The sequence below is a fragment of the Corvus kubaryi genome, unplaced genomic scaffold (genome assembly GCF_017639235.1).
Source record: "Corvus kubaryi isolate FWS band 111438036 unplaced genomic scaffold, C.kubaryi_AGA036_p1.0 37272, whole genome shotgun sequence".
Taxonomy (NCBI): domain Eukaryota; kingdom Metazoa; phylum Chordata; class Aves; order Passeriformes; family Corvidae; genus Corvus; species Corvus kubaryi.
In genome coordinates, this window is record NW_024581084.1 from 788,824 (window position 1) to 815,989 (window position 27,166).

At 50.0% G+C, this 27,166-nt stretch overlaps 1 protein-coding gene across 2 annotated transcripts; it reads left to right on the top strand.

Annotated features, from left to right (window-relative positions):
* Positions 1–316: 316 nt before the first annotated feature.
* On the top strand, positions 317–25,090 carry AXIN2 (axin 2). 2 transcript variants are annotated; one of them, XM_042025502.1, is made up of 11 exons: positions 317–392; positions 1,391–2,321; positions 8,185–8,325; positions 13,591–13,693; positions 15,516–15,656; positions 15,835–16,331; positions 16,445–16,627; positions 16,912–17,130; positions 17,655–17,750; positions 19,116–19,283; positions 23,335–25,090. In XM_042025502.1, the coding sequence occupies exons 2-11, from the start codon at positions 1,498–1,500 to the stop codon at positions 23,459–23,461; spliced, it is 2,499 nt and encodes an 832-aa protein (XP_041881436.1). In that variant the 5' UTR covers positions 317–392; positions 1,391–1,497; the 3' UTR covers positions 23,462–25,090. The 2 variants fall into 2 exon arrangements, with proteins under 2 accessions (XP_041881436.1, XP_041881438.1); XM_042025504.1 differs by having other exon boundaries at positions 16,448–16,627.
* The last annotated feature ends 2,076 nt before the right edge of the window (positions 25,091–27,166 follow it).

Here is a 27,166-nt window from a genome sequence, read left to right on the forward strand (position 1 = left end):
TCTTCTTTTTTTTTTTTTTAGTGTGCTACCGCCCTTGCAGGACCGCTCCGCCGGGCTGCGCTTTGATGCTGCGGGGGGAGCCCGGGGCGGGGGGCGGAGGGAGGGGGGGGGCGGGACCTGCGCTTTTGTATTTAAAATAAATAAAATAAATAACCAGGGAGGGAGGGAGAGGAGGGAGGCGCGGATCGCAGTGGGCTCCTTCCCTCGCAGCCCCCCCCCCCGCCTTTACCCTCCTCTTTCCCGATGCTCTCCGATGCGGTTGCACCGCCGGGGAGGAGAGGAGGAGGAGGAGGAGGAGGAGGAAGGCCGGCGGGGGGAGCGGGTGCAGCCTGCGCGCTGCCGGCGGCGGGGAGCGGCGGGGCCGCGGGCGCGCAGCGAGCTCCGGCTCGGCGGTGAGTGGCAACTTCGGGGGCGGCGGCCGCCGCTTCTTCTGCTTTAGATACGGATTTTTCTCCTAATTTCAATTATTTTCTTAAAATTCTTTTGATATTTTTTGGGGGGTGCCCGCGCTGCCGCCCTCCGCGGGCGCGGAGCCTCCGCGCTGCCCGTGCCCGCCCGGGCTCGGCTGTTGCTCGCGGCTCGGAGGCTCCAAGTCACTCCAGACTTTTTTCCCCCCCTTTCCTTCCCCCCCACCCCCAGCTCCGGCTCCGACCTCCCTCTTCCCAGCCCGTCGCCATTTCTGGAGCAGGTTTATTATTATTATTATTACTATTATTATTATTATTATTATTATTTTGCACGCCGGGAAGCCCCGGGCTGGGGGCTGCCCCCCTCCGACCCCCCCTTTCCCATTTATTGCCCCTTTTCCAGAGCCGGGGTTGATGTCCCCGGCTCTAGGGGGGATGCGGGGGGCCCGGGATGCCCCGCAGCGCCCAGGTACGGCCTCCTCGCCTTAACCCATCCCCAGGGGTGCTTTTTTGGAAGGGGGGGGTCCCTGCTCCAGCCTGATTCCCGCAGAGAAGCGCCCCAAAATCGCTCCTCGCGGAGGGGGGACACACGGGACACACGCGTGTCCGGCAGCGCGGGGCGGAGGGGGCGCGGGGGGAGCGGGGCTGGGGTGAGGGGCAAATGGAAACCAGATGCCGGGGCGGACACCCCCGCGCCAGCCCCGGCCCCGCTAAAAGTGCGCCGGGAGTTCAGCGGAGCGGATCTGATAGTCGCGATCGGGCTGGCGATAGAGCCGCGCTCCCTCTGCCCTGCCTCCCTCTCTTCTTTTCTTTCTTCCTTTTTTTTTCTTTTTCTCTCTCTTCTTGTTTTTTTTTTTTTTTGTGTGTGAGGAGTTGAAAAGCCTGTTTACTTTTTGTCTTTGATGTTGGGAGGATCTGGTTTTGATTAGATCAATACTCCTTTTTTCTCCCCCCTGCCCCCTTTTTTTTTTTCCCCTTTGCAGAGAGGAGGCTCCGAGGATCCCCTGCTGACTCCAGGCAGAGGCAGGCAGAGGCGCAAGGCAGCTCCTGAAGCAACTGGGAGCCCCTCTCCCCAGCGAACTCCGGAGCCATGAGCAGCGCCGCGGTCCTCGCCCACCTCCCAGACCCCAGCAGCAGCTTCAGGGAAGACGCCCCCCGACCCCCTGTCCCGGGGGAGGAAGGAGAAGCACCATGCCTGCAACTCGCCAGCTCGTTTCTCCCCAAAAGCCAAAGCTTCAAGGCCATGCCGGTGCCTCCTGCCCCGCGGAGGAATGAGAACGGACTCGGGGAGCCGGAGGGCAGCGCGTCCCCAGACTCCCCTCTAGCCAGATGGACCAAATCCTTGCATTCCCTGTTGGGAGATCAAGATGGTGCCTATCTTTTTCGGACCTTTCTGGAAAGGGAAAAATGTGTGGATACCTTAGACTTCTGGTTTGCCTGCAATGGCTTCAGGCAGATGGACCTTAAGGATACCAAAACTTTACGAGTAGCCAAAGCTATTTACAAAAGGTACATCGAGAACAACAGCATCGTCTCCAAGCAGCTCAAACCTGCTACCAAGACCTACATAAGGGACAGCATCAAGAAGCAGCAGATAGATTCCATCATGTTTGATCAGGCACAGACTGAGATTCAGACTGTGATGGAGGAAAATGCTTACCAGATGTTTTTAACTTCTGATATATACCTCGAATATGTACGGAGTGGAGGAGAGAATCCTGCTTACATGAACAGCAATGGACTGGGGAGCTTAAAAGTTGTCTGTGGCTATCTCCCGACCTTGAATGAAGAAGAGGAATGGAGCTGTGCAGACTTTAAAAACAAAATCTTGCCTTCGGTAGTTGGACTATCCAGCAAGATGTTGAGGGTTACAGCAAATGTCAGAGCCACGGAAACGATTGAGAACGGATACAGGTAAGGGAACCCCTGGAAATTGTGCTTTGTTTTAACTTTTAAGGACTTTGAGAGTGTTTTTCAGAAGGTTGTTGGGATGGGAATCAAGGGGAGGCTGGGTTTCCTGAAGGGCTGGGAGCACAGCTGCTTCCCCACACCTCCAAACACTGGAATTTGTGGGGTGTTGTCTGAGCGTGGGGTTTTCCCCCCTCTACAGAGGAAAACAAGATCCTGTGCTCTGAAGCCCTATTGGCTCTTTCAGTTCTTTTATAGATCAAAAACTTCATAGCAGCTATGTCCTCCGGACATACGTTAATTATTGGTTCAACTTTCAAAACTATTAAGAGCAGTAGTGGAGTGGATCATAGAGACACATGAATAATGTAACCTACCAGTTCCCCAGCTCCACCGTCAACCGGTGTTTAACGCTGTTGGTTATGTGGGAAGCAGTTGTGCGGTCGTGGAAGAGGAAATGTGTGCACTGACTGCATCAAACTCTGCAACTTGGGCAGAATCTGCCTTTGACTCTGTGTGTGTGTGATGTGCAGCCTCTCCATCGCATGGGGTGTTGGTGTCATGTCAGAGCCATCTAGGGTGGCTTTGAGCCAGTGCATACAGGAGGATACTTAAAATTTGAGTGTTTAAGGTGGTAGAGGCATTCCAGGTGTGGAGTAACAGATGTTTGGTAGGTCTTTGGTGCTCTCATGTTGGCCATGAGCTCAGAGTTAAACTCCTTAAGAGGCGGTGGTGCCGATAGGGATGTAGGGACGTTGTGTGGTGACAGGTTGTCCTTGTGCCCTGGTCCTGGGGTGCATCTGCATTGCCGGAGCCTTCTCTTTTGTTGGACATGTTGATGGCACAGCAGTGTGAGGGTGAGGAGAGTAAGAGCCATCTCGAAGTGCAGTGGGGGATGGGAAGGAGAGACTCTGATGAGCAAATGATGAGTTGTATAATCCTCTGAAAATGTATTCTTTCCTCTCCCCACCCTTGCCATAAATGTGGATTGTTGAATCAGGGCTGAGAGGAGAGGGCTCTGCTGCAGATGTGCGCTCTCCTCCGCCGGCCCGGGAGCCTGGGGGTTGGTATGGTGAGTGTTTGACATGTCGTTTACAGGAATTTTGAGAGTGTGTCTGTGATTCATGGACATCAAAGGGCATCGGGCTTCTCCCGGGGAGGCTTTGCTGGGGCGCTCCTCTCCTGCCCCCGGAGAGCTTCCAGCTGTGCCGGGCTTCCTGGTGCCGTGGGGTGCTTGGCAGGGTCCCCCCTGCCCGGGAGGGTGCTCCGGAGCCAGAGCCCTCTTTGGTCCTCTCCCTGTGCTGGAGGCTGTCCTGCCAGCGGGGAGGGATGAGGTGCTGGGTGTGGGGACAGAAGGGATGAGCTCCATCCCGGCGTGGCCTCTGGACCCCTCCTGCCGGGGGCTGCGGGGGGGCAGCGCTGGCAGCTGGTCTGTGGAGGACTTGGGCTTTGGGATCCTCATCTCGTGCCTGAGTGTTGCTGCCTGAGCATCTGCTGTTCTCCAGAACTTGGTTTGAACTGCTGCCCTTCGCTGGCTTTCCAGGAGGGGGATGTTTGATGCTTTTATCTCTGAGCCTTTGTTGGGATTCAGAGCTGGAAGGGCTTGGCTGTATGTTCTACCAGAGCTGCAGGCCCTGCTAAACCCACATGTGCCTTGTCCAGGAGAGCTCTTGCAGCGCCGTGGCTGCTTGCCTGATTAGTGCTGGGCTTTTTTTCCTTTTCTTTTTTTTCCCCCCCTTTCTTTTCTTTTTTTGTCCAGGGATTAATGCAGCTTGCTCCTCACATGTCAGATCTACCCTCCTAGGACATTAGGTAGTGCGTTTTGCTTTGATCACCTTCTGTTGAATTTCCAGGAGCTTTTGCTCTCCATGGGGCCAAGAGATCTCAGTGCAAAGAGAGGGGAGGTCAAGCTGAGATGCTGCTCAGTTCCTCCCGTTTGTGAAGCCACTTGTGCGTGCATGTGCTCGAAGCTGATGAGCATATGGATGGGTTATCTCTCATCACTCAGCATTTAGGATCGTGGCTAGGATTGGAACTGAAGCTTGCACAAAGTCTTTCCTGGTGAGTGGCCAAACCACGCCTCCCTCATGTGTATGTTGGAATTAAGGAATTTCTGCTCAGTGTGCTCTGGTTTTGAAGGGCTGTGCAGGCTCTGGCCATTCGCTTCGGTGGGTTTCAATGTGATTATCCCAGCAAAAGCCGGCAGCCCTGGGCTGAGCCCACCTGACAGTGGGAGCGCAGCGATCTCAGGCCAGCCTGGTGTTTGCATGGGAGACCACCTGGGAATCCCAGGGCACGGAGTCATGGCCAAACCCATGGCAAATGGGGAGACCGCAGGAACCGGACAAGTTGAAAGACTTTGTTTGGCCCCAGCGCCGGTGATGGACAGGAACAGGAGAAGTCAAGTGAAAACACAGAGTTTGCACCTGGCTGGGGAGCAGGCACTTGCAAACTGCTGGCTGTATATTTGGAGCCCTAATACAGGGAATATTTTAAAAGCAGGACCTCCCTCTTGTCCTCCCAGGCAACTCCCCTCCCCTCTGGGCTGTGGTGTGGTTAAAACTGGCCTCCTCCCGCTGCTGTGCTGGACCTGGCCCCATGCTCCAGGAATTCCAGCTATTATTTATACGCGCTTCTAAATTTATCACGCACGACTTTGTGTACACAGAGAGCGCCTCTTTCTTTGCTGTGCCGCTGGGGTAACGTGGGTTTGTTCAGCCCAAGGTGGACTCATCTGCCTCCCATTAGGCTCTAACATCAGTGGGGCTGGCCTTGCTGGGGGAAGGCTGGGGCTTGCAGATGGCCTTCTGCCGGCTCCCAGTGCTTCCTGGCCTTTGAAAGGACCCGCTGGTGCAGCTCCTTGTGTGTGAAGTTATTGGAACTAAGTTTGGCTTCAATTATCAAAGTAAATGATGCCATTGTAAAGCTATGCTCAAAGCAGTGTTCTACAATTAGAGCGTGGAAGCTGTGATTAACATAGTTGTGTTAAAATTTTTTTTTTTTTTTTCAGGTTTGTGCATGTGTGGTTTTTTTACTTTTTTTTTTTAGTGTTTTTAAACCCATGGTTGCCCAATGATGTTTGTCCCAAGAAAATACTTAATGAGATTCAATGCTGCCTCCAACTGCTCCTTGTACAGTTTTTCTCTCTGTGTGTAAGTCTGTGGTTTGACCTGCCCAAGTGCTTTTATTCTAAAAGCAATCTGACAATAAAAACACCCCTGCACTCTGAAACTGCACCCTCATAACAGGGGATACAACCAGCAGCCCCCCTGAAATTTTCATGGCATTATAATACCTCTGATATGGCCGTTGCCTAACATAGCAGAGAAGAGTTACATGCTGTGTGTCATCGCATCAAGATAAGAATAGGCTGAGAAACATCAGACATTCTCCTTGAAGCTCCAGAGCAACTGCTACCTGACAGCTGAAAACACTTTGCATATTGAGTTTGGAGCTGGGCTGTGTTTGTGTGTGCAGCATCTGTGGCAGGAGACCACCACTTTCCCTGGAATTTAAAACCCTCACAGGCAACTTGATGCATCTGGGTGCAATTACTGGAGTAAGGTGGTCAAATTAAAAGGGGAAAAACCCCCCAAAAACATGAAACATACCAAAACAGCCCCCACTGGTTTTCTGAAAGGATGGGGAGATTTCTGTGGGGCAGTGTTGGATGTGGAGCAGGGATGAGGACTTTAAAAATACCCCTTTAGGGGTTATTATATTTTTTTTTGTCCATGAGGTGTTGGTAGGTGAATGATGCTGCAGCCCTGCTGGGAAGATGAGTTAGTTGTGGCCACTTTCTCTAGTTACATCTTTGGACACACCTCCTCTCCCTGTGCCATACCCATACGGACCCGCTGCCTCCGCCCCCAGCTCAGCCTCTGCAGGAATCCTTCTGTGAGAACAGCGTGGCAGATCCACCCCCTGGGTGTGACAGGGGTGACTGACAGACACCTCCCAGCAAGGTGCTGGTCCTGTGCTAGGGAGCATCCTGCACCCCTGAGCCTCATGGAGCATCCTGAGCCTTGTGGTCCTCAGATGCAGTCTCAGGACCTGAGATGGTTTCAAATCAAAAAGTGGGAAGAGCTGCATCCCTTACACATTGACCTAAAAGCCCCCCAGGGGCGTAGGAAGGGTCTCTGGGACTGCACATCCCCCTGATCCAGAGCAGAAGACTCCATGGTTTTTAGAGGAACTTTCTTGTAGTAGCAGCAGGATAACGTTGCTTTCACCCACATGTGGAATTAATTTATCTTTGAAGATTTAACTTCTTTCCTGTGGCATTCCTTACTATCTCATTTTTTTCCCCTTCTTCTTCTTCCCAGATCTATAGTTTTTAACATCTTGATCTCCCCATCAAAAGTGCCTTGGCCTCCTTGGAAAGGAATGCAACCCCGGCTGGGCTGAATACCTGCCTGCAGCCAGCCCCACGCTGCTCATACCAGAGAGGCCCATCTTCCCCACCAGCCTTCCCCCTCCTTTTTCAATTTTTTTTTCCGTCCCCTTATTTTTTAAAAACCTTTAAAAGCCGTGCTGAGGCTCCTGCTTTTGGTGCTGGGGGAGGAAGGATGGGGTGATGGGGACACAGGGATGAGGATGAAGATGGAGAGCAGAGAAGTGGGAGGACATTGCTGTCACTTAAACCCAGCTGGTCCCTCCAGCCCCAGGGGGGCAGGGAGATGGAAAGCCCATAAAAAAAAACCTGCCGAGCCTGCTGGCACATTCCTTAGGCCCCCAAGTCCTGGGTAAGTGGCCCTAATTATTAAAATCAGCAGTCCTTATCAGATGACAAGGCCTTTTGCTTTGATATACAAAGGCAGAAGCTTAACAACCCCATCTTGCCCTGGAAGAGGAACAAAATGTGCACCTTAACATGCGGCTTTCAAACCTCCCTGCATAATCCCCTTATCACCTGCCAGGATATGTATATTGATCCTGGCTGGGAAGTTGGAGTGATGGAGGCAGCGGGCAGGGGGATGCCCAGGACCCCCCCTCCTGCAGTGACCCTGCCATGCTGACCTGGCCCTGCTCCATCACAGCCCGTGTTTTCACGGGACTGCTCCTGGGTGCTCAGCTCAAACATCCAGGCTTGGCTTTGGGTTTGCTTGTCTGGGTGAAGCCAGAGGTGTCGGGGTCAGTAGCCCATGTGCCCATTAATACAACCTGCTGGCCTCTCCTCACGTTCCCCCATCCATCCTCCTCTTCCCCACCCAACTTTATGCCAAAAAAACATTAGTAGGAGGTTCTCCTAAAAACGGGGACTTTCTGTTGTGCGTTTTTATAGTGCCAGGAAGGTGGCATCCATCTTTGGGAGGCCGAGCCTGGGACAGCAGATCTCGGCTGTGCCCTGTGCCTCTGACACGTGGGGGTCCTGCCCCTGTAGTTCCAGGCAGTTCTCTTGGTTCAGGCAACACAGACGTCAGTAACTTGTGTTCCCAAAGGGATCCTAACCCTTGTCTTCAGAGTAGAACTAATCCTTGTTAGCGGTTCCTCATGGCTTTCAGTGGGACTTGAGCTGTGAACTTCCTGGATTTTCCCTGCTGGTGCCAACAGCAAAACTGCTGCTGACCTCAGCAATGCAGCATCAAGCCTTAAGGGCTGAGTTTTTCAGGGTATCAGAGGATGTAGACATGCTTCCTGGGATTTTCTAGAGTGCTTTAGAAGATGCTAAAAGTCTTTAAAGTTGGGCTCAGGGCGTGTTTAGACAGAGCATCCTGGTTTAGGCAGTGTGCTGGCTGAGGTCTGAGCAGCGGATGGTTGGCTGGTTCTGAAGAGGTTGAGCAGGCGGTGAGTGTGGTTCTCATAAGGATGGTGCTGCCATGAAGCCTGAGACTGTCTGGTAACTGGATTCCTGTTCTGCCTGTCCCAGGTCCTTCAAGAGGAATGACCCCGTTAACCCCTACCACGTGAACTCGGGCTATGTCTTCGCGCCGGCCACCAGCGCTAACGACAGCGAGATCTCCAGCGATGCCCTGACGGACGACTCCATGTCGATGACGGACAGCAGCGTGTGAGTATCTGGTGCTGGCCACATTTTGGGATGGGACACCTGTAAATCAGCTGTGCTGATGCTCCATGGGGCTTAGGGGACTGATGGGTCATCACCCTGCTCGACCCAAAGGAGTTGTGTGCCCCAACCAGGGCATGGCAGCCTCTCTTTCCTCAGGTATAGGATGAAGGGAAATAATGAATCCCTCTCTTGCCATTCTGCAACTGCAGCTGAGCAAACATGTTCTGTCCTGGCCCATGGTGCTGCCTGACTAACCCAAGGAGCGAATCAATCTCCCTGAGCCTTTGTCTTAAGGCCAGGCTTCCTTAACTAGTTATCAGTCATCAAAGAGAAGGAGATAACTTCCTGTAGGAAGTACTTTCTGTAATTAACGTTCTTCATTAATGTCAGAATGTACATTAATAGGGCCAGTGACCTGAAGGGGCAAATAGCTGCTCGTCTAGCGTGGCTGGGGCAGTCTTCAAAGAGCCCTTTGGATGAGCTGCATGGATCGGGTCTGGGTGTTTCAGGAGCATAGAGGGATGAGAAATGATGCTGTGGCTGAGCCCAGGAATTGCAGGATGTGTCTTCTCCTGGCTGCTGAGGAGTGTGCAGCTGGGAGCAAGGTTTGACTGTCAGTTTGCTTTCCCCAGCAGGAGGGAGGTGGGGCTTTTGTTTCTGTAGAAGGGACAGTGAGACTCAGTGGTCCTAAGGACCATTTTCTTCAGCTGAGCAGAAGACATGATCTTCACTTAAGTGCAGGTGCTCTAGAAAAGCCCACCTGTAAACAGAGTGCTGCATTGCTGGTCTTTCATCTTGAAACTTCTCCAGTGTCTGTGTCAGACATGTCCAGTGGTCCCTGTGTGCTCCTCAGAGAGATTTTCATGCTGGGTTTTTAAAGTCAACATGCATGAAGATACACAACAGAAAACAGGATTTACCAAAAATCCTCAATGCATTAAAAAAAGCTCTTTTTTATTTCTTTTTTTTTAAGGCACATGCGTGTTTTGAACTGATATTACGGAAAAAAATAGCTTGTTGTCCCAGTAGATTCCCTTATTGAACAATATTGGCATTAAATAAAAGAGCTGAATCATAGGGTGACTTCTTTATTTCTTCTTACTGGCTCTGGTTGTATGTGATCATGTGTCAACAGAGCATTCATTGGGTTAGTCATTTCTGGACCAGTGTAGGGTCACTTGGGATTCACAGGGCTAGGATTATACCCTCTCTTCACAGCAATGCCAATTGTAGGCCTTATACAGATGAGAGCACTGAGTGAGAAATAAAGTGCATGGTGGATGAAAGGCTTAACTGAATCGCTTTCAGCCCATTGTTAGTCCAGGGGAGCTTAGCGGGGATGAGAGGGCAGCAGCCCGCTTTGAAATTTGCTTGAACAAGTGAATAGGAGCTCCCCATAAAGCAGCGCCTGAAAGGAGCTGCCTGTTTTTTCCTGCCGTAACAATGGCCCGCGCAGGCTGTGAGAGTTTGGGGAAGCTTGGCTGATTAAACTGCCCGCAGCTCCAGGTTGGGGGGCGGCGGGGAGGCCCGGGGGTGGCAGAAAGGGAGATTTCCTGCTGCACAACCCGTCCCCTGTGCCCCCCGGGCCATGCTCTGGCCCTGGGGCTGGGAGCGGGCTGGGTTCTGGGTGCTTTTGGAAGTGGGAGAGGTAAACTGGCAGCTCTGGAGGCTGGGCTTAAAGTTAAGGTTGATGTAAAACTTCCTCTGCAGAGGAGAAGGGCTGCTGCCAGCATCTCTGTAGAACAATTGGGATTCGCGGGCACTCCTGGCACCGGCTCTGCTGAGAGCTGGAGGTGTTGGGAGTGTTTTGGGGGCACAAAGCCACCCTGGCTGAGCCCGGGTGCTCGGCCTGTCAGGTTTTATCCCCCGGAACAGGGGACCTGAGCTTATTCTGTTCCAGCAGTGCAAATGCAAATTAGTTGTTTTGGCTCATACTGGTATCAACTAAAGAGGAAAAACTTGTTCTGGAAAAGTCTGTCAGACACAGCAGTAAAGTGAGTTTGGAGCTTTGGTTTTTTTTTTAATAAATCTAAGTCAGAACTGCACTGGGACTAGGAGAAATCTCCAAATAATGCATTATCTGCCTTTTTTATTTTATTCCAGAAGCCAGGGACCAGTCTGTCCCTATATATTTTGTAATAGCCACAAAACATCATGCAAATTTCTATTTCCATTTCTTGATTGGGGGGGAAGGAAAGGGGATTTTTTTTTTTTATTTGCTTATATCTTATTTATGGATTTACTTTGGACACAGGGGAATGCTGCTGAGCAAACTTCAAATATTACCTTATCTTACAAACCAGGCTTTTGATGTTGGCAAGATCAGAGGCTTGTTTCAGAGCCGTTGCCAAATGAAGATGGGAGTGAATGCATATGCGCATGAGTCTGATATTTCAAAGCAGCAGTAAAACTACATTCAGGTTAGGTCAGGCACATCTGAGTCAAAAGGCTAAGATAATTGGCTCAGCTTAAATGGCAGCTGACTGGGTAGAAGACTTCAAACTAGTGTTTCCCCCAGAAACAGATTGGCTTAGCCCCAGCCTGGTTAGCTGAAATGCTTATAATTAAACTCTACTATTTAGTGCCTCAACTCTGTAGCTCTTCAGCTCGAAGCTTTCAGTAGCCAAGAAAGTGAGTGCAAATGTTGGCTGTTGGAGCAGGGGGAGAGGTGGCACCTGGAGAGCTGGGGTTAACCCTTGGCCTGCCCCAAAACCTCTGGCCAAGTTCAGCCCTTTCATTTCAAGGGTGCTTTCTCCTGCTTAGCAGCATCAGGGTTCCCCCTGCCCCCCATATCTCTTGCCAGACTAATCCTGGCTCCAGCTCCATCCATCTGTCCCTCCTGCAGTCAGGGGTCACTTGTTGGTCACCTCTTCAACCCTGGCCTTGTCCATTTTCACCCCGTTTTCTAGGAGAGGGTTTAGACAGTAAAGTGGCTGCTAAAGTCCCTTCCCTTTCCCCAGGCTGACTTCCCCAAGCTGCTCCATAGCCTTCCCATCCCAGAGAAATACCTCTGGGTTTTTTAATTTTTTTTTTTTTTATTCTGCACGTTGTTACAAGTTGCAGAATTGTTCTGCCAAGGCAGGGCTGTGGAAGCAGGGAGCTGGAGGTTTGGTGTGGGGCTCTCAGCTGTAACCAGAGGAATTTTAGGGGAAAGGAGCAGTTTCTGTATCAACCTGAATGAGTGCAAATCTTAAAGTGAGGAGCCCACACTGTCGGGTCAGCATTGCTTTTCCTCCTCCTCTACAAGTGAGTCCCCACTCCTGCTCCATAGCCTGTCCCAGAACTGTCCCTTCGGGCAGAGATGTTCCCTGTGGAGCTGGGAACTTGGGGATGCCCCACAGGGAAGATGTGTGCTGCAGCAGAGGGGTTGGGGACAGCATCTCATGCTTGCAGAGCTGGAGGGAGGTGGGGAGTGTGGGAGGGCTGCAGGGCTCCCTGGTTGTATCCCTGGGGTGGACACACAGCTGCTTCCCTGCTCCTCCCCATCTGGCCTCTTGGACTTCCATGGACAGAGAACACCTCCTTTTCCACTGAGTGTGTTAATGGGATTCATCCCATGGGTCCATGTGCTCATGCTGGCATTTTTACTTAGCTTTGAAATGCCTGTTTTACTGGGCATTCCCTTTGCCGAAGGTCATCCCTAAGAGACCCTTGTCTCGGGAAGCCCTGGTTAACAAACACATCTCTGAAGGTACAGGTGCTTTGATTTTCACCTTAGATTTTGGTTTTCCCCCATCCTCCCCCAAAACTAAGACATGTCATGTGCCTCAAGCCCCATTGCCCCATGGGTTTGTGGAGCTGAAAAGCTTCATGGGGCAAAGGAGAGGTGCTTGGTGGCCACCAGTGGCTGTATTGGCTGTTCTGTGCTGGGCTGCTCCTCCAGAAAGCTGCTGGAGTGCTGTGTTGTGCAGTGGGGACATGGGGACAATCAGCTCCGTTCACTTTCCATGTTACATGTGCACAAAAACTGTGTCTAGAGGAGGTTGGTGCTCATCTTGTGGCATCAAGGGCCTCCCAGCATGCTCGTTTTTATTATCAAGATTTTTCCAAGTTTATTAAGATGAGATCGTTCTGATCCTTCACTCCAGGCTTCACAGCTTAATCTTGCTCATTAAGGCAATTTAATGGCAACTGAAGGCTTTGGCCAAGATCTTCACAAAACTCTGCCATCGCCTGCTTCAAGCTTTGAGTGGTGGCATCTGATCATCCTCCTCCAGGGGAGGGACGTGGTGTCTCTGGGAAGGTGTTCCTGTGTGCCAGTGTGTGTCCACCATCACTGTGGCCACAGGAGGGGACATGCAGGGACACTGTGCCACGTTGGCTCCTCTGGCAGCAGCGTGGGGCTGGCGTTGTCTGCTCCTCCTTGTGCTGGAGTTATTTTCTCCTCTCAGGAGATGAGTCAGGTGTGGGGGCAGGTGGATGAAAGGGATGGCACCGGAGATCAAGGTTACTGAGGCAGTCTGAAGGAAGTGGTGGAATGAGACATTCAGGATCTCCAGGCATGCTCTTTCAGCTGGCCCTGCTGTCTGTGCAAGGCCCTTTCATCCTCACTGGGGTAATTTTTTGCATGGCTGGGTGAAGATGCCCTGTGGGACATCCCTGGAGTGGGATGTGCAGGGGGCTGGTCCCACTGGAGAGCCTTGAGCTCCTGGCCTGGTCCCTCCTCGTGGCTTCCAGGCAGGAGCTGGGGTGGCTGTGGGGAGCAGTGTCCAGAGGACAGGCCATGGCCATGCTCACGCCTTGCGGTGTCCTGGGCCGGCCAGCCAGCCTCGGGGCTGGGGAAACATGCTGGATCTTAAATGGGACTAGAGTTGGGGAGCAGCCTCTGCATGGCCATCCATCCTCAACCTCTTCCTTGTTTCCACTGTACCAGCACTCCACAGGGTGTTCCAGAGCTTGAGGAACATTATGGTCCTAGAGAGCATAATTGGATGGGGGAAAAGCTAAAATTAAAGGTCAGAAGCAGAAACCTGGTGTTGGAAGAGCCTTGGAAGTGAAGCTGATGGGATCTTTGGACGTCTGCCCATGTGGAGTTGCCTTCAGCTTTTCAGCTTTTGCTTAATTACTGCACATCCATGTGCATCCTTTGGTGACACAGGCATTTCCCACACCGCCGGATGTTTGAGGCTTCAGGTGACATCCAGAGGGCTCAGCACCTCTGGGAACGAGGGCCTGCGGCTGCCTGGGTGGTTCCAGAGGGGATGCAGAAGTATCTCAGAGCATGGGGACAGCCCCAGCTGACAGTGGCCTCTCTTCCATGTGCAGAGATGGGATCCCCCCGTACAGAATTGGGAGCAAGAAGCAGCTCCAGCGGGAAATGCACCGGAGCGTCAAGGCCAACGGTCAAGTTTCTCTACCTCATTTTCCGGTGAGTCCAGGCGGGAGCTGCCATGGGAAAGGCTGGGGCTGGGAGCAGGGGAGGGGAGCATTTCCATCCCAGGGTGATGCCAGAGGAGAGGTGCTGCTTGGTGTTGGGCAGGAGCCATGTGCCCTCAGCATCGTTCCAAAACCCTGCTTGTGCACAGTCACATCTTGGTCCTTCCTGAAACCAGCTGCGAATTAGGAGTTTTCAGGGGCACTGAATTTGTCCTGTTGGTTAAATCCCAAGTGGAGATGTCCTGTTTGTGGGAGCCTTGGCTCTGGCTGCCACCGTGATACCCCTGCAGTGCTGAGCAGGGCTTGGCCTCATGCACATCGCTGACAAGAGCTGGGTGTCTGTGAGCTGGAGGGAGCAGGATCTCCCGAAAGAGAGAATTGGCAGCAGATCCGTGTCTGGCTTTGAGGGGATCCGATGCGCGGTGCTGCCCTGCTCTTGAAAATTAACTCACTGACTTGCTAATTCTGTTGACTTGCAGCCTCTCGATTCCTGCAGTGAATAAACTGTTTACACAGACAAGTATAAACTTATCTTGTCTTGAGATTAATATGCTAAAATTCCTCTTTCTGCTGTCTTAAGCAGCAAGAAGTCATAGATGATATTTCTGGTGGAAGGGGGGGGTGGTTTGTGTGGTTTTTCTTTTTGGTATTTTTTTTTCCCTTCCTTCCTAAAGAAAGTTCTATAGCCTGAGCTTGTAAATTAGATTATTTTGTCCCAGGGTGTGCAAATCGACTTTCTCTGTAAGGCAGTGCTTTGATCAGGGACTGAATAGAGCCAGCTTGTGTAAGAGTGACAATTTCCAGCAGAGTGGCCTTTTTCTACCCTCACATCATTTCTGGAGCTAAGTGGTTGCCGGAGAGAGGCCCCACCTCGTCTGGTGGGTAGTATGTGAAAGAGTTGGCAGTTCAGCTTTCTGCTTTCGGGGGGGGGGGGAAAGAGGGAGAGTGGGGGTGAGGAGTGGGGTGCATGGGGATGGCAGGAGGGAGGGCAGAGTCAAGTGGGTGGTTTCTTTTTCCATCTTTTTTTTTTTTTTTCTTTCCTCCCCTTTTCCTGCCATGTTTGCTTCTTTTGGCAGAAATTCACGTTTTGCCTTTTTATATTCTGCACTTGATTTGGAGATGTTCCCTTTTTCCCTTGATAGATCTGCTTGAGGCAGCCAAGCTCAGCAGTGTAGCACTGCTAGCCTGCAGCAGCTTTCTTCATTTTCTGTACAAAGAGATGGAGGGGGGGGGAAGAGATCTAGGACACTGTTGAGACAACACTACCTCAAAGGTGCCCAGTGTGTAGCCAGGAAATAAATTACCAGCACTTCTCTGATCTGCAACCGTTTGACTTCTTTTTTTTTTTTTCCCCCTCCTTTCCCTTTTTCTCCCCCATCTTATTTTTTTTAATTTCCAACTCCTTTCTGTTTATACTCACTTTATTCCTTTAGTTAAAGTCTCTCCCTCCCACCTCAGAGGTTTTTTTTTTTGGTTTTTTTTTGATGTTTGACAACAGTCTTTGAAGATTTTCTACTTCAGAGTAGCTACTGATGGGCTGGTTGTACTACAGAGAGAACAAGCGGGGTTCCTCAGAGTGCGACCAACTGCTCCTGCCGAAGGCAAACGCTGGTGGGGAGGATGTCACTCCATGAGGCCACAGCACTAGCTCATAAAAATCCAGAGCAGACCATGCCTAGTTGCGGTTGTCTTTTCATCCAAACATGGAGACACAACAAGCGTAGCGGGGCCGGCGATGCCGCAGCGGCGAAGCGCCCGTGCCCCACGCCACCCGCTAAACATTGCCTTGTGCCTTCTGTCCCCGCTCCTTGTAGAGGACCCACCGGCTTCCCAAGGAGATGACCCCGGTGGAGCCAGCTGCCTTCGCTGCCGAGCTCATTTCCCGGCTGGAGAAGCTGAAGCAGGAGCAGGAGACCATGGACTGTCTGGAGGAGAGGCTGCAGCAGATCAAGGAGGTAGGAGGATTAGCATTCCCAGAGCTCCACGTGCCACCCAGCCGGGCGGGAGGGGGCCGTTCCCTGCCCGCGGCGGGAGCGCGCCGCGGTTCCCGGGACAGCGGGGGGGACATCCCAGCGCGCGCCTTGCCAGCTCCCGGCCCCTTCCATTCATTCCCTGCCATCCCTTGTCTGGCAGGACGAGGAGAAGGAGGGCGCCGAGCTCCCCACCAGCCTGCAGAGCAGTCGGGACATGGCCAACCCCCAGCACCCCCAGCACCCGCTGTCGCTCCTGCCCTCGGGCAGCTACGAGGAGGACCCCCAGGCCATCCTGGACGAGCACCTCTCCCGTGTGCTGAAGACCCCTGGCTGCCAATCGCCCGGCGTGGGCCGGCACAGCCCCCGCGCCCGCTCGCCTGACCGCCTGCCCACGGGCAAGCTGCCGCCCGGCACGGCCTCGCTGGCCGCCTGCGCCCTGGTGGGCAAGGGCTTCATCACCAAGCAGACCACCAAGCACGTCCACCACCACTACATCCACCACCACACCGTGCCCAAAACGAAGGAGCAGATCGAGGCCGAGGCGGCGCAGCGGGTGCAGTGCTGCTGCCCGGCGGGCGGCGACTACTACTGCTACCCCAAGTGCAAGGGCCACCCCAAAAACACCGACCCCCCTCTCCCTCTGCTGGAGCCCTTCGGGTAAGTCACCAGCATCTCCATTGCACCCGCCCCAAGCCATCACCCAGCGTCCCGCTGTGGTGGGGCTGATGGGGATGGGGGCTGACGAGGGGATCGTCCCTTTTTGCCACCAGCAGGACGGGGACACTGCTGAAGAGGCCGGGCCGAGGAGTGGACAGCGTGGCCCCGGTGGCTGGGGACGGGGGGCTGCCCAATCCTGGTGGGGTGCAGCTCCCGGGGGGCGAAGCGGATCGGGCGCAGAACGTCTGGCAGTGGATGCTGGAGAGCGAGAGACAAAATAAGCACAAGCCCCATAGGTAAATACGCAGCTGTCTACAGCAATATTGCTCTCGGTAAATATTTATATATTACATGGGCTGTCTATTTTTACAATCGCTAAAAACAAATGAGACTCTTTGCTCCTCCGGTTTAATATAAAAGCTGTTCCGCAGAACCAGAAAAACCACAAAAATGTCATGTTTTTGGCAATAAACCTCCTTTCATGTTATGACAGACTTTTGAGAGGGAGCGAGCAGAATAGGAGCTGCTATTAAAGTCATATTTTCCAGCTTTTCTAACCCGACTTCTTCCCTTCCCCAAGCACACAAAGCACAAAGAAGGCCTACGGCTCCGACTGTGCCAAGGGGGCCCCCGGCCGCCACCACCCGTGGGGGACAGGCAGCCACCCGCGTGGGGCACAGCCCGCCCACCCCTTCGTGCAGGACCCCGCCATGCCCCCGCTGATGCCGCCCAACACCCTGGCCCAGCTGGAGGAAGCGTGTCGCCGCCTGGCCGAGGTCTCCAAGCCGCAGAAGCCACGGTAACGGCCACGGGAAGGACGTTCCTCGTCCCGCCATGGGGACAAACGGGGCTGGGGGAGGTTTGCTGGTGGGTGGACGTGGATGTGTCCTGCCCGTCCAGGCAGAGGGTCAGCCATGGGGATGTGTGATGGCACGGCCTGGCCGAGCCTGGAGGATGAGCCTCCGTGTTCCATCCGCGCCCTGCACCAGCACAAATAGTTGGAATCTGAGGCTATTACTTCCACTCTTTTGATGGCTGTAATTTGCCCATTTTTCCTCTGGGATAGGCTCCAGCTACATACCAAGTGGGGAATTGGACTGGTTATCGTTCATTTGGGTATGGAAGGATAAATTAGCCCACAGCATTTTTAATTCTTCCTTTGATTGTTTACAACATGTGAGGCTTGATACAAAGAGCGAACTTAACGACCCACAGGAGACTTCAATTAAGAAGATTGTATTTCAACAATTTTTTTCTTAAAGTTGTTTTTTTTCTTCCTCCCCCCCACTTCTTCCCCACTTGCTTTCCCCCTCCCCACTTCAGATGTTCGACCTCAAATCAGCAGAGGGACCGAAACCACTCCGCTGCCATTCAGGGGGGAAGCACCCCTTTCTGCAATGCAAGTCTAATGACAGAAGAGTGAGTATTGCACGTGCAGAAAGGATTGGGAAATAAATATATATATATCTCATAATTATATTTTCATTAAATGGATTGTGCTTTGAAAGGAGAGGAAATTCTTATATCTGAAATTTTGTCTTTCAAACATTCTTCTTAAAGAACAAAACATTTTCAAATCTTGTCTCTGGCTCTTTTTAACTTGCATTCCTGTAAAGTGGACAAAGATTGGATTAGTCTAATTACAGGATGGTTCTTTTAACAAGAAATCTGCTACAGAGAGGTCTAAAATGGCCTAAATAATTAAAGTTTTCTTTCTTACCCTCTTCATCTTAAGCAATGAGTAATGTTTGAAGTCCAGACTGAGCCACCTGACTAGAGCCTTTCATTTTTAATTGGTTGACCTTAAGTCCACCAGCTGTCTTTGCTAGCAGCTTTTTTTCTGAAACCACTCTACAAAGACTTAGAACAAATTAGGAAGACTAAATTACTGCGGACTAACACTTTGTGACCTTTTGACATCCCAAGTGTACATTGCCTCAGAAGCAGTTGTAGATTTGGCTGCATGGTATTCACTAGAGTGTTGCCATTTTGCTGGGTAATATTGTTTTAATCATTCTTTAAGAAGTGTTGCTTGGGTGCAAATGGCAGAATCCAGTTAATTTTAGCCTCACTGGGAAAAATAAGATTACCTGGGTGCTTGAGGTGAAGCGTCTGGTGGGGGGTTTGCTTTCTGGCCTGGTGGTTGCAGGTGGGTTTGGGCATGAGGAGAAAGCCTGGGAGATGTTTTGTGTGAGGGCAGATGAAAAGAGCCTTTAAAACCCTGGGTGTGCAATCCTGAGGCTCGCTGGGGAGGGTGAGCCCAACCTCCATCCCTCAGCTCCCTCATCCATGAGATGGTGTGAGGTCTCTGCTGTGCCATCATCCCAAGGGGGAATGGCTTCAAGCTGAAGGAGGGTGGATTTAGGTTGGATATTAGGGAGAAATTGTTGCTTGTGAGGGTGGGGAGGCCCTGGCACAGGGTGCCCAGAGCAGCTGTGGCTGCCCCTGGATCCCTGGCAGTGCCCAAGGCCAGGTTGGACGGGGCTTGGAGCAGCCTGGGACAGTGGAAGGTGTCCCTGCCCATGGCAGGGGGATGGAATGGGATGATCTTTAAGGTCCCTTCCAACCCAAACCATTCCATGATTCCCACTGTGGAAATCAGCAAGGGGCTGTGTAAACACATCCCAACAAATTCCCAGGCAGTACAGGAATATCTGATTTTCAGGTCACACCCAGGGTATTTCTGACAGCATTCACCAACTCCACTGCTGGTTGGAGTGTGGTGAAACAGCCTGTTCTCAAATGGAAAAATAGAGGGTTTTGTGTGTGTTTTCTGTTTTGCAGTCACAAGGAGCCAAAGAAACTGCCAGTTGTTCACACCTCTCAGTCTGGTGAGCTGGTTGTCACCTATTTTTTTTGTGGAGAAGAAATTCCCTACAGGAGGATGTTAAAGGCCCAGAGCCTGACACTTGGGCACTTTAAAGAACAGCTGAGCAAAAAGGGAAATTACAGGTAAGAATGTGTGATTTGTTTGTTCTTTAGTGTGTTACAACAAGTCAAAAGAATCAGCAGGTATTTTGCAGGGCTGCTGCAGGGACACTTTGGATTTTCAGAGGCTGTGGATCTTCTTAGTCTCTTCTCACTCAAACCAGGAGCAACGTGGAGATGGAGAGAGGTGCCTTGGCTGCAGGGCCACCTCCTCCCTGCCTCCCCAACCTTGTTCCCAGTTGCATTAGGACCTGTGCCCCAGCCCTTCTCCATAAAGCTCCAATACTGGGAAATCTGGGATGGCTTTATGGCAAAGGCATGGAGCACTGGGATTCAGATTCCAAGCTGGGGTCAGCGTTCATCTTGGTACTGGCCTCCTCTGCTGCCTACTGTTTACTTAGCAAATTTTTGATTGGTTTTGCAATGGTGTGGCCATAAATGGGGTCAGTGATGGGCTGGGATGCTGCTGCTGAGGGACATGGAGATGGAGCTCCCTCACTATTCTCTTCATTGGGGGGGAAAAAAGCCTCTGCCTGGCAGGGAAAGCTCCACCAGCAATACCCAGTTCCTCCTCAGAAACACCAACAAACCGTACTGGTTTGGTTTCCAGCTCCCATCTCCCAGTTTAACCAGTTTGCTGCTTCCTCTGCTTAGTTCCCATGGCAATAGCTTCACATTGGCTCCTTTTGGCTGCCCTTTCCCAGTGGATCTGGGCACTCTTGGGATCCCCTCTTGGCTGCTTCTCCTGCAGGGCGAGCAGGAGAGGGCCATTCCAGCTGTTTTTTTTGAATTTGCACTGAATTTGGTGGTGCTTCAGAGAGCTGGGTGTCTTGCCTTGTAACTGGCAGCCTCTGATTTAACCTCCAGATGGTCGTTTGGGTTTGGTACAACGAATTCCCAGCTTGCTGCCCCATCAGTGGCCTCTCTCTAGCTTTGGGAAATCCGCCTGTACAGCCCAGAGGTCAGTCACCCTGGGCACTCCCAGGCTGGGGGATGCCAAGCTGGGGTCTCTCTATGGCTGTTGCACAGTGGGGCTGAAATATTCCAATTCCTTCCCAAAACCATCTTTGCAGCCCACCCAGCTGCCCTTGGATGGCACCAACCTGCAGGTACACCCAACCTGGCCATCCTGCAGGATGGTCCCTGGGCTTCTGCCACCCTTGTACTATTTTCCAGCCCCTAAAGCCTCTCCCACTGTGCTCCTCCTCATTTGCAGACCAATTTCCTTGGCCTCACCGCTGCTCTGCCACTGCCCAGTGGCTGTGTAGTCCCATCCTCCCCCAAAAAACCCTAGCTTTTTTTAATGTTTGTTTTCTGTGACATTTTTCATGTGATGCCCAAGTGTGGGGCTATGCTCCTAAAACCTCTGTGGCCCAAAAGCCCCTCCAGGTGCAATTATTTATGCCTTGTCAGACTGTAATTACTTTAGAAAATGTTTTTAAGTGACTGACAAGGATGAAACAATGTTTTGCTTAGATCTCACCCCTTTACACCTGGGTAAAGACAATACAGAAATTTATAAAAGGAACTTGGGTACGTGCCCAGTATTTTATCTTGCACAGACACAAGGTGAAACTAATTACACAAATGTGTGTACCTCCAGGGAATCATTTTGATCTCAGCTTTGACTTTTGGCTGGACTTTGAGTGAAACTGCGGGTGACCTTCAGGGGAGAGGTCCGCAGTGCCCGGAGTAGCGTGTGTGTTACGGGGAGGCACTAACTAGGCTGCTTTGGTCACATCTGGCATTGATTTCTTTTTAAGGCACATTTAATAAGCATGTCTTTGAAGCCCTTGCCTTTCATTTAATGCACAAAGACATGCAGAAATGCTCCACTCTCCAAATTCTTTATTGATTGGATCAGTTTGCGAGGCGGGTACCTCGGGCTCCCGCGATGCCAGAGCCCCGCCGGGGAAGCGCAGCCTTGGCTTTCCATCCCCCACCCCCCACCTCCCAAAAAAAAAATTCAAAAAAAGAAGGAATTAAGCAGTGATTTAATACTGATGGCGTTAACAAAAAACAAACATACAGGCACAGAAAAAAGTGGGTGGTGTCGGGTAATCTGGGGATGGCAGCGGTTCAAAACAGAGCTGCAAGGCCGGGCCCGCGCGCCTCGATTGGTGCCAGATGTCCCAAAAAATAAAATTAAAAAAAAACCCAAAAAAAAAACCGGAGCAAAGCTTGCCACATAAAATGCGTTTCAATGGAAAGCCCATTGCTGAGCAAATAAGAGCAGAGTGACTTGTTTGAAGATGTTGTGGGGGTGGATTTTTCTTTTTCTTTTTACTTTGCCTCCTCCTTTTCTTATTTTTCCCCGTTTCTCTGTGAAATAAGGTTGTAATTATGTAAAAGGTCATAGCGTGTTTTCTCAAATAAAAATTTTGTAAACACAGCCAGGGCTTGGGCTTGGGGAGGAAGTTCTTGGGAAGAGCGGCTGTTATCTGGACAGGGGAGAGGGAAAGGAAAGTTCTTTGTAATTCATTCAAACTTTCCTTGGGTTTTTTTGGGTTTATTTCAAGGCTGCTGTCCTGGGGAATTGTGGCCTTGACCTGCAGAATGGAAGTTGGTGGGAGGTGGGCCATTGACTTCCATGAGTGTAGGCTCTGAAGGCTCAAATAATGTGTTTTTTCCTTGCTGAGCCGTTAAAGATGCAACGTGTCAATTCTGCTTGGAATGACTACAAAAATACATCCTAACCATACCTGGACTAATTGGAGGTGGTTTCATCTCTTTGACCAAGAAGAGGGATCTTTTATCCACCTACCTAGATAATCTCAATGTGCCCTGAAGATAAAGAGATTTGCAGGGCGATGTGACTATTTCAAAAATGCGCCATAGAACAAGTCACTAAATAAAAATGTCAGATTCCAAGGCCCTGCTGTGGCTCTTCCAGTTTTAGTAGTAAAAGTGGGCTTCATTTGATCTCCTTTGTCATCCTAAAGAAAATCATAATTACAAACCCCTTTTCCCCTGGCAAACATCTGCCAGCCCAAGTTGTCTGGAAACTACAGGGGAGGGGTTAATTTTAAAAAAAAAAATTTTTTTTAATAGATATATGTATATTTTTCTTTGTAATCCATCTGATGGAATATTTTCCATCCTTGGCAATCAGATGGCAAAGCCCTTTTCCAAGGGAAAGCGGGCATCTCCAAGGAGGTGTTCGTCGGCAGACGGACAGACTCCCTAAATGCTACCCCTCTGAATGGAAGCCCTTCATTTGTGCATATGCAATTAAGCAGCCTTAGAAGGAAGAAAGCTCCAAACGGGATAAAAGGAACCTTTAATCAAGAAGCTGAACGGTCTAATTCAGGATAATAGAGGGGTCCTTACTGTTTGACACAGGAGGGGTGGGGGTGCTTTTTGTCTCTGGGAGCGTTGGCTTCATGATCTAACGACCCGGAGCAAAAGAGCAGGAATGCAGGACACTGCTACTTGACCTCCCTGTGTCACGGCCCAGGGGCTGGACCAGGCTCTCCCACTGCTCCAGAGCCTCGGGAAGCAAAGGCAGGAGTTTCTGTCACTTAGCATGGACCCGGGAGCAGGGTTGTTCCAACTCCGGGATGTTTTTTCCAGCGGGAACACCGCAGAGTTTCAGCTCCTGCGTTGCAGGAAGCTGGGATGGTTTGCTTTTAATCCATCCTTTTAATAACAGTTGCTAATTTTAATGTTGGGCTTCAGCTTTGAAACAAGAAAACACATGAAAGAAAGAAGGTGGGGAGAGAGGGGAACTTTAAGAATGCTTGGCTTTGAAATCCTATTTATTTATTTTTAAATGAGATATTTGACCAGAAATCACTGTGCTTTCTAATTTTCTTTATGGCTGGGGATATCCGCTGTCAGTGTGTGTAATCTACTCACTGGAGAAGCTGTTGTCACCCCTGAGGAGCATTCACAGCCCTGCTCCTTCTGTCCCATCGCATCCCTGAGGCCCTTGGGATGCTTTCAAGTCGCCGGACCTGAGCACCCCTGAGGTGTTCCTGGAGGGACATCCTTAGGAGGGAGAACTGGCAAAGCATCCTTTGCTTTTTACCTTTTGATTTTTTTTTAAACCGTGTTTTAATTCTCTTTACCACAGATACTACTTCAAAAAAGCCAGCGACGAGTTCGACTGCGGCGCGGTGTTTGAGGAGGTTTGGGAAGACGAAACCATCCTGCCCATGTACGAAGGAAGGATCCTCGGGAAAGTGGAAAGGATTGATTGATGGCATCTGTGCTTCTTAAGGAAAGTTAAGCTGGAAAAGTCTTTGGACACACAACAGTAGTGATGACAAGGAAAGAGAAAAAAAAAACAACTCTGAAGGAAAAGTTTTGAACCAATGAAGAAAAAAAAGTGAAGTCTACGAAGACTTTGCTGAATTAGCCTTAGAGGAAAAAATGGCATTTATTATTCATGAGTTGGTACTGAGATGATAAAAACCCTGGACTATTTATTAGAAACATGACCACTGTTGGCTTTTGGAGATGCAGACCATGTTTGAGAGACTTCCATACATAATATATGATTTCCTGGGGATCTGAAATCTATGGACTAAGAGAAACTGTGTATAGCTTACCTTAACAGTAATCCTTATTGATATTTATTGAACAGTCTGTTTTCCCCTAAGTCCAGTTTTTGGATATGCTGCTTTAACAATGGAGAAGAGAGGGGCTGGGAAGTGGGGTGAGGGGAGGAAGGATTATTTTATTTTTTTACGTTTTTCCCACTATCTAAAATTTAGGAGTTTGGCGATGAGCGCATTCGTGATGATTTTTTTTTTTTTTTAAGGGGGAGGAGGGAAGGAGTGAGGTTGTGCCCAGTATTTCTCCGAGTGAAGATAAAACTTTCCTAAAGAAATAATATTAATAGTAATAATAATAAAAGACAAAATAAAAATACTGTCCTACCATTCATCTAGAGACCAGTGCATTTTAATCTATGCTGCTCTAATTTGAAATAAAGGTCTTAAACATTAACTCTATTTAGATGCAATATAACAACAACAACAGGTTATTTTGTCCATGGATTTCGGTGGGGTGAGGTTTTTGCTTTGCTGCTCAGTGGTGTCCAAGGTAGAGCAAAACCCCGAGCCTGGGAGAGCTGTAGAAGGAGCCATCCCATTCCTATGTCCATCTTTAGCACACCACGAGGTTCAAAGCCCATGTGGATTCCACAGAGCTATGGTTTTTAGCTGTTCAATGTTAGCACTACTTGTGTTTTGAGGCTGTGTAACTGCGACAGGGCGTGTTCAGCTCGGTGTGGAGCGTGTGAGTCCTTGTGTGGTGGGGTTTGGTTGGGGTTTTTTTCAGTTGGGTTTTTCTCTGCCTTGCCTTGAACACCCATGTGAGGCCGTGGGAGATGCGGGCAAAGGCTCTGGAGCTCCGTGGGGTGGGGTTTTGGGGGCAGAACAACCCTTTCCCGAGAAAGACCTTGCATTTCAACAGTTGGGTTTTGTGTTGATTAAGTTAATCTGTGCATTCTGTTTGCCATTGCTACTTTGTGTAAGTCTGTATATATTGTAGAAAATGTATGGTGGAAATATTAATACACTATCTCTAGTGTTTTTTAAATTTAATCAGTACAGTACCTGTGCCTGCATGGTGTTACAGACCATGCGTCGCCCTATATTCAGGGTTCAAGCTTTCCCTTGTTTGTTTAAGGGGTTTATGTACAAATATATTTTATGCCTTTTATTACAAGTCCTGTACTCATGACTTTTGCCATGGCATTTTGTTCTACTTATACTGTAAATTATGCATTATAAAGAGTTCCATTTAAAAAAAAATACTTGGTACAATAATTATTGTAATTAAGAGATGTAGCCTTTATTAAAATTTTATATTTTTCAAATTAATATTGTCTTGACTTTTTTTTCACCCTTAATGCCTTAAATGGGTTTTTTCCTCATCTATGGTGGTAGCTGGAAAGAGCTGGTGAGCTCTGCCCTCTCTCTCCCTGCCTTGGCAGGGGCTGTTCCTGCTAGGAAGGAGGCAAGGCAAAGGCTGGAGCTGCACCTCAGTGTCAGGATTAAATAATTTACAGCTCCTTCAGGTAACTCACCTGCAAATTTAGCCTGGTCATGCTTCCAGACTGCACTGCTGAGCTCACCTGATGGAGCCAGGGTGTGACATCCAAAGGGACGTGGTGTTCCTCAGGCTGGAGCTCCTCTCGTGGCACATGTGGTGGGTTTGGTGTTGGGTTTTGGCTACAGCCCTCCCCAGATGTGATTGAGCTGGGACTGCTCACCTGCATCCCATGCCAGAGTAAACTCGGCTTTGTGAAGCTCAGGGTAAACCCCAGCTCTGTAAAGCCCTGGCTCACGTGGCCATGTTGGCCAAGGTGAACTGGGGCGAGATGTGCTGGGTGCTGCTGAGCAGGACAAACACAGGGAGCTCCTCCCCATGTGCCTTCCCTGCACCCGTATTTGTGGTACAAAGCCTATTCCGTAGCTGAATGGGCTTAATTTGTTCCTCAGGGAAGCTGCCCATCCCAGGGATGGATTTGTCTCCCAGCTGTCGCCCAGACCTTCCCTGGCTCAAGCGAGAAACGCTGGGAAAGCAATTGTGGAACTGCTTTTGGTCTGTCCTGTTGGTAACCAGAGCCAGCCCTTTGCTTCTGCCTCACCAATGGCACTGACTAGGGCTTTTTTTTTTTTCTTCCCCTCTCTCCACCCTATTTTTTCTATGAGGTTTTAAATTATCTGGGTTATTTTGTGTGTTTGAGAAGACTTCATTTAAAACATCAGTAAAACTTGTATCAAAGGGCTCCACTTCACACTGAGTACACAGAGCTGGGGACTGAATCCTGCAGTTCAAGGGAGCTGCAGGCAGTTTTACACATTTAAATGGATGGTGCCTTGTTTTAAAAAAACCATCTGAAGTTCATGGGGTTCATCTTAATTGATAAGCTGGACATAACGGATGGGTGTAGGGAGACTTCAACAACATAAGGGAAGAAAGATTTTTTTTTCCCCCTCTCTCTCTTTTTTTAGTCTACCATCAAAGGTTGGGAACTTAGCACTACATCGTAGTATTATTTTTCTTCTGCTATTAAAATGAATCACACTGTGCCTAATTCTTCTTGGGAAGATGAATGTGTTTGAGGCAGCTTGAAGCCATTCAGTGCCTCACAAGCCTTTGCATCTTTCTATCAATGTTCCAAAATACTCACCTCTGTTTTTTTGGATGTCTGTAGAAACAATATATAAAATGGCTTCAAATACATGGCAGGCTGTTTAGTGGAGATGAAAGGGTATTTGAATAGTCTTTTTAAAATGAATGAAAAGTGAATACTCTCTTCTGTTTCAATTATAAGTGGGACATGGAGCTCGTTAGACACCACCTTAATATGTGACACTCTGAAAAACGTTCACCTACCTTCAGCAGTTCAGAAACATTTTGTTTTTTAGCTTGTCTTGGGGTAAAGATCGTGATTACAGGTCTGGCATGTTCCCTGCTAAATGGAGAGGCAGCGTGGGAAAGTTCTGCTCTTACAGCTTGGAAGTAACATCCAACCAATTTTTTTTTACACTGTACAGAAGATTGAGAGGGAGTAAGAACCTTATTTTGACCCAAGTGGGTTTTAAGTTTAGCTGAAGTTTATCAGGTTTAACAAAAGCTGTGTAAATTCATGCAGAAGAAAGGTGCCCACAGAGCTGCTTGTGGTGTCAAAATGTCCTGTGTTAGGTCCTTCCAGAACAGGGACCCAAAATGGACCACTTTGGGTCCTTTGACAGAGGAGGGACCCAAAATATCACTGTTTGGGTCCTTTTCTGGAGAAAGGATGCAAAATATCCCTGTTTGGGTCTTTTTCAGAGGAGGGATCCAAAATATCTTGGCATGGATCCTTTTCCAGAGGGTGGACCCAAAATGTCCCAAATTTGTGTCCTTTTCCAGAGGTAGGACCCAAAATGTCCTGATTTGGGTCCTTC

Bases quoted from the DNA above. Each gene is read 5' to 3' on its own strand.
- AXIN2 (XM_042025502.1), top strand. From the start codon at position 1,498: ATGAGCAGCGCCGCGGTCCTCGCCCACCTCCCAGACCCCAGCAGCAGC. The intron at 16,332-16,444 runs GTAAGTCACCAG...TTTTGCCACCAG, and splicing joins CCTCTGCTGGAGCCCTTCGG to CAGGACGGGGACACTGCTGA. The intron at 16,628-16,911 runs GTAAATACGCAG...CCCTTCCCCAAG, and splicing joins AATAAGCACAAGCCCCATAG to CACACAAAGCACAAAGAAGG.